Source organism: Hippocampus comes, unplaced genomic scaffold (genome assembly GCF_001891065.2).
Source record: "Hippocampus comes isolate QL1 unplaced genomic scaffold, H_comes_QL1_v1.1 scaffold238, whole genome shotgun sequence".
Lineage (NCBI taxonomy): Eukaryota > Metazoa > Chordata > Actinopteri > Syngnathiformes > Syngnathidae > Hippocampus > Hippocampus comes.
In genome coordinates this window covers 386,375-390,730 of record NW_017806177.1, presented here as the reverse complement: position 1 = coordinate 390,730, position 4,356 = coordinate 386,375, and the positions used below count along the sequence as shown (strand labels likewise).

The 4,356-nt window shown below is 46.2% G+C and overlaps 3 protein-coding genes across 3 annotated transcripts in view; all 3 read left to right on the top strand.

The window, feature by feature from the left end:
- The window catches only part of LOC109532526 (CREB-binding protein-like), a 17,735-nt gene extending 16,590 nt beyond the window's left edge, over positions 1–1,145 (top strand). Inside the window, exons 26-27 of the mRNA XM_019897381.1 lie at positions 431–712; positions 805–1,145. Of these exons, the coding sequence (XP_019752940.1) occupies positions 431–712; positions 805–1,128 (606 nt within the window). The 3' untranslated portion in view covers positions 1,129–1,145. The remainder of the gene's footprint in view (positions 1–430; positions 713–804) is intronic.
- The window catches only part of rsad1 (radical S-adenosyl methionine domain containing 1), a 27,611-nt gene that overhangs the window by 11,467 nt on the left and 11,788 nt on the right, over positions 1–4,356 (top strand). The gene's annotated exons all lie outside the window — the stretch shown is intronic.
- LOC109532523 (histone acetyltransferase p300-like) lies at positions 1,150–1,645 on the top strand. The gene has a single exon (XM_019897379.1). It carries the CDS (start codon positions 1,174–1,176, stop codon positions 1,627–1,629), a length of 456 nt encoding a protein of 151 aa, XP_019752938.1. The 5' UTR covers positions 1,150–1,173; the 3' UTR covers positions 1,630–1,645.

Sequence of the window (4,356 nt, the reverse complement as noted above, 5' to 3'; positions counted from 1 at the left end):
TCTCTCTCTCTCTCTCTCTCTCTCTCTCTTATATATACACGCCCACCCTTCACTGATTGGCCGACTTCTTCGCCGCATGCCTGTCCTCATTCACTTCCGCCTTTTCTCTATATAAACGCGTGTTGGCTCTCTGTCAGGCTTTGGTACTCAGCGCATACACGAGACGCTCCGCATTATAAGGCGTGCTGTCCACTTTGGAGAAAAATTTAGACTTTTAATGGCGCCTTATAGGTGTGAAAATACGGTATTTTTTCCGGAATTTTCATAAAAGTCCACTTTCATCTCTGATTATATGAATCCTGAACGATGTTATCCAAAAAAATAAAATAAAATTTTGGTCTGATCTCTCAGCCATTGGACATGCACTATTTTCATTTTGTGAACAGGTGACATGTGAGAACAGTCTTAAAACAGTTTATTCTCTTTCCAGGGTTTTTTTGTCATCCACCTTCATTCTGGGCCAGTCATCAATACCCTGCCTCCCATCATGGACCCCGACCCTCTGTTGGCATGCGACATGATGGACGGCCGCGATTCCTTCCTGACTCTGGCGCGAGACAAGCACTGGGAGTTCAGCTCGTTGCGGAGATGCAAGTGGAGCACCATGTGCATGTTGGTGGAGCTACACAACCAGGGCCAGGACCGCTTTGTGTACACATGCAATGAGTGCAAGCACCACGTGGAGACTCGCTGGCACTGCACCATCTGTGAGGTAGGCAGCAGAAAGGTTGCAAATTAGATTTCAACTCAGGTTGAATGTGCACTAATCTACAGCGCAAATTCACTTATTTGCAATTTTCCCAGCAACGGCCGCAGCAGCAGCCAGCCCCCAACACTCAGCCCGCAGGGCAAACCGGGGCACCAGTCATCCCCGCCACATCAGGAGCAGTCGCCTCTGCCCAGTTTGCCGCTACAGCAGCAGCAACAGATGCCGCTACAGCAGCAGCAGCCCAACTCGGGAACGACCTCCAAGCGGTGTTGGGCGACCCTCGACGGGGCGCCCCCGGCCGCGGGCCGCGTTCTCCGGAACCGGTCCCCCGAAAACGAAAAACCTGCGGAGGGGGTTGCGGTGCGGGGTCGGGAGACATTGAATCCCCCGCTCCCCGCCGGAGGCGGCGAGAGAGTTGAGGACCCGGCGGCTGGGTGTTAGGTTCCTAGGTCGGCCGGGTCGCGATGGCGTGCCTTCGGGCTACGTACAGTTCCCAGTCAATAGCCGGCAACTGGGTCTGCAGGTTTCCGGGTTGCTGCGGCCTTCAGAGCCCCTTTGGGACCCAGTTGGAGGTTGCTCAACAGCAACAGCAGCAGCAGCAGAATATCCCACGTGCGATGCCCGGTAACATCACACCCAACGCCTTGCAGGAGCTACTCCGCACCCTCAAGTCTCCCAGTTCGCCCCCGCAGCAGCAGCAGGTTTTGAACATCCTCAAGTCCAACCCGCAGCTCATGGCCACCTTCATCAAGCTAAAGTACCAAGCCAACCAGCCGCTGCAACATCAGCAGCAGCAGGACCCTCAAACAATGGCAGGGTTTGCGGCCGCGATGCAGGCCATGATGCAGGCACAGAGGACTGGTATCGGTACGCGCTTAACTTTTTTCCGAATCAGCTTCTTATTACTGTCTACGACGTGACTCTCTTCTCATTCATTCCAGCAGCTTCACTTCTCTTTAAACTGTGTGGACGCTGAGCGTCTACAGCGCGGACGCTAGGCGTCTCGGGAGTTCATGTAGGTTGTCCCAATGCATTGAAACAAGACGAGTCATTGGATAAATGCTGGTTTTGTCCCGCCCATCGAACGCTCTGCGTCTCTGGGAGTCTATGGTCAGTGGGCGTTTATGGGCGAGCCCGGACGCTGAGCTTTTCTGCATGATGATTGGATGATCTAGGAGGCTGAATCTCTTTTAGATTGACAGCAAAATGAGCCAATCACCCATCTTTTGGTGTGGCCATGGTGGGAGCATTTTTAAATTCTCATTCTGTTCTGAGTTGAACTGGAGACTTCTTCTAATCATCTGAGCGACACTCTCTTTGTTGAAAACGACTAGCGACAAATTAATCTTTCATTTCTGGTGGATTTTATTGTAGTTGCTGTAGTTGTAGGACACGAGTTAAGTCCCTGGAAAAGACGCCTTGTTGGTATGACAGGGTCGCAGATAATTGTCTTGAAAATGAACGGAGAGGAGAATCCACGTATAAATAAACGGACACATTTTATGATGTAGGCCGAAATTGAGCTTCCCCTCCTTGACAGACCAGCATCCGCCACTGATACAAATCTACACTTTCACTTGACAACTTCACACTAGTTTTAAAAGAATAACCTAGTCTTCAACCCATGATTTAAAACCGTAACACAGATGAGTTAAGAAGATTAGCCATTTAATAAATTAAATCCCTTTAAATGTAATGACATCGGGGGAAATCACTGCCTTTCCAATTGACTACTGTGACCTTGAAGATAAATTACCATACTGTATTAGATTAGTGTTAATAATCCATTTAAAATGCTGCATAAAATTTGCATAAATAAATCATTCCAGCAATTACAAATGGTCACTCACAAACAAAGGGATTGAGGATTTCACATCCTTGTTTTTTTTGTTTTTTTTCCGCTATTTGTGAACAGCCAGTGTGTTTGACATCTTCCGCCATGAGGACCCGGTGTGGGGTCCTTCAGCAGCTAATGCTGTTTGTTCAGCGTGTTGTGAGACAGTAGCACCTCGTGATGGGTCCATGAGGCCTCATGAGGCATGTCGACACAACGACACACTGTGTTGATACTGTGCTGATACTGTGTCGCTGACCACTGCCACCTGCTGGACCTTCAAAATCCCTGTAGCCAACCCACTTGACAGACTGAACTGACTGATTTGATGATGAAGTGTATACAATGCACTACCTCACTTTACCCACAATAGCCACAAGTGCCATTATTTATGTTGTTGTTTATGCTGTTTATATTGTCTATACTGTTCAGATTACATTTTATGTCTTTTTATACAGTGTAGCTGCTATCCTTTCTTAGCTGTGTATGTTTAATGCACAGCATATTTGCACTGAGGATTGAGAGGAAGAAATTTCATCTATGCTGCATGTCATACATAAAGCATATTTGACAATAAAGATGACCTTGACCCTTGACAATATCATTCACATCCATGCATTCATATTGTATCATTCAATGTGTTTCAATAATGTGAAAATCATGTGAATGAGGATGCTTGTGGGCTTTGTATTCACAAATTTTTATTTAGAAAAATAAGATGCTCCAGTGTTTCGAATTTCAGTCTGTTGCGTTTCTTGCATGCTATTTCCCCTGCTGTGGAGAACACACACAATGGAATAAACATGTCAAAAATCCGAGAGGCACTTGGTGAGACAATGAGATTTTAATAATAAATACCTTATTCTCCAAAAGGAGATCAAAACACGGCGGACAATTTGCGTTTGTCCGGAAGCTGCTCCATATTATTATTAATACGCACGTACTGTAGCAACGTCACTCGAGTGAAGCCCGTCTCAGCAGTCGATAGTCCGCTTGTATGGAGCAATTCGGATTTGGTGATTTCTTTTGTAAAATTGTTAAGACTATGTATGCCAATGGCAATAGCTCCATCAAACTGATGCATCCAAGCCTCGAGGGATCATTCTCCAATTCACATCGCGAATCTTCCGAGACGCTGTGTGGAAGGCTGCAAAAAAATCCAGTTTTCTTCAAAGCAACAACATGCGCTTCGCTGAGGATTTGTCACCATCTACAAGGGAGAGAAGAAAGCTACTCTGGTCGCTGGTGGCGAAGGCGCGCGAGGAAGGAAAAACGGCGTACTACATCGGTGATCGAGCCTTTGCCAACGGGACCGAACTGCTTCCCTATCTCAACAAATGCGAACTGTTCCCTATCCATGACCGGAATGAGACTTCGATCTGCAACATCCCAGTTAAAGAAAAAGTTACCTATCTAGGGATTACCATTATGAAAAATGAGGCCATGCGATGTACAGTGAATTTTGACCCAATTATTAATAAAACCCAAACTAAGCTTAACCAGTGGCTAGGTAGAGATCTTTCTTTAAAAGGACGTATGCTACTAACCAAAGCGGAAGGACTGACACGTCTTACGTACGCAGCAATTGCTTTGTCTGTGAATGAGAAAATTTGTAAGAATATCAATAAGATGCTTTTCGACTTCTTGTGGAGGAACAAGACTCACTATGTGAAAAGGTCTGTTGTAATGAATACCTACGAAACTGGTGGATTGAACTTCCTGGACTTCTCTACCCTCAATAATACGTTTAAAATCAATTGGATCAAACAATTTTTGGGTAATCCCTCATCGATTTGGAACTTTATACCTAACT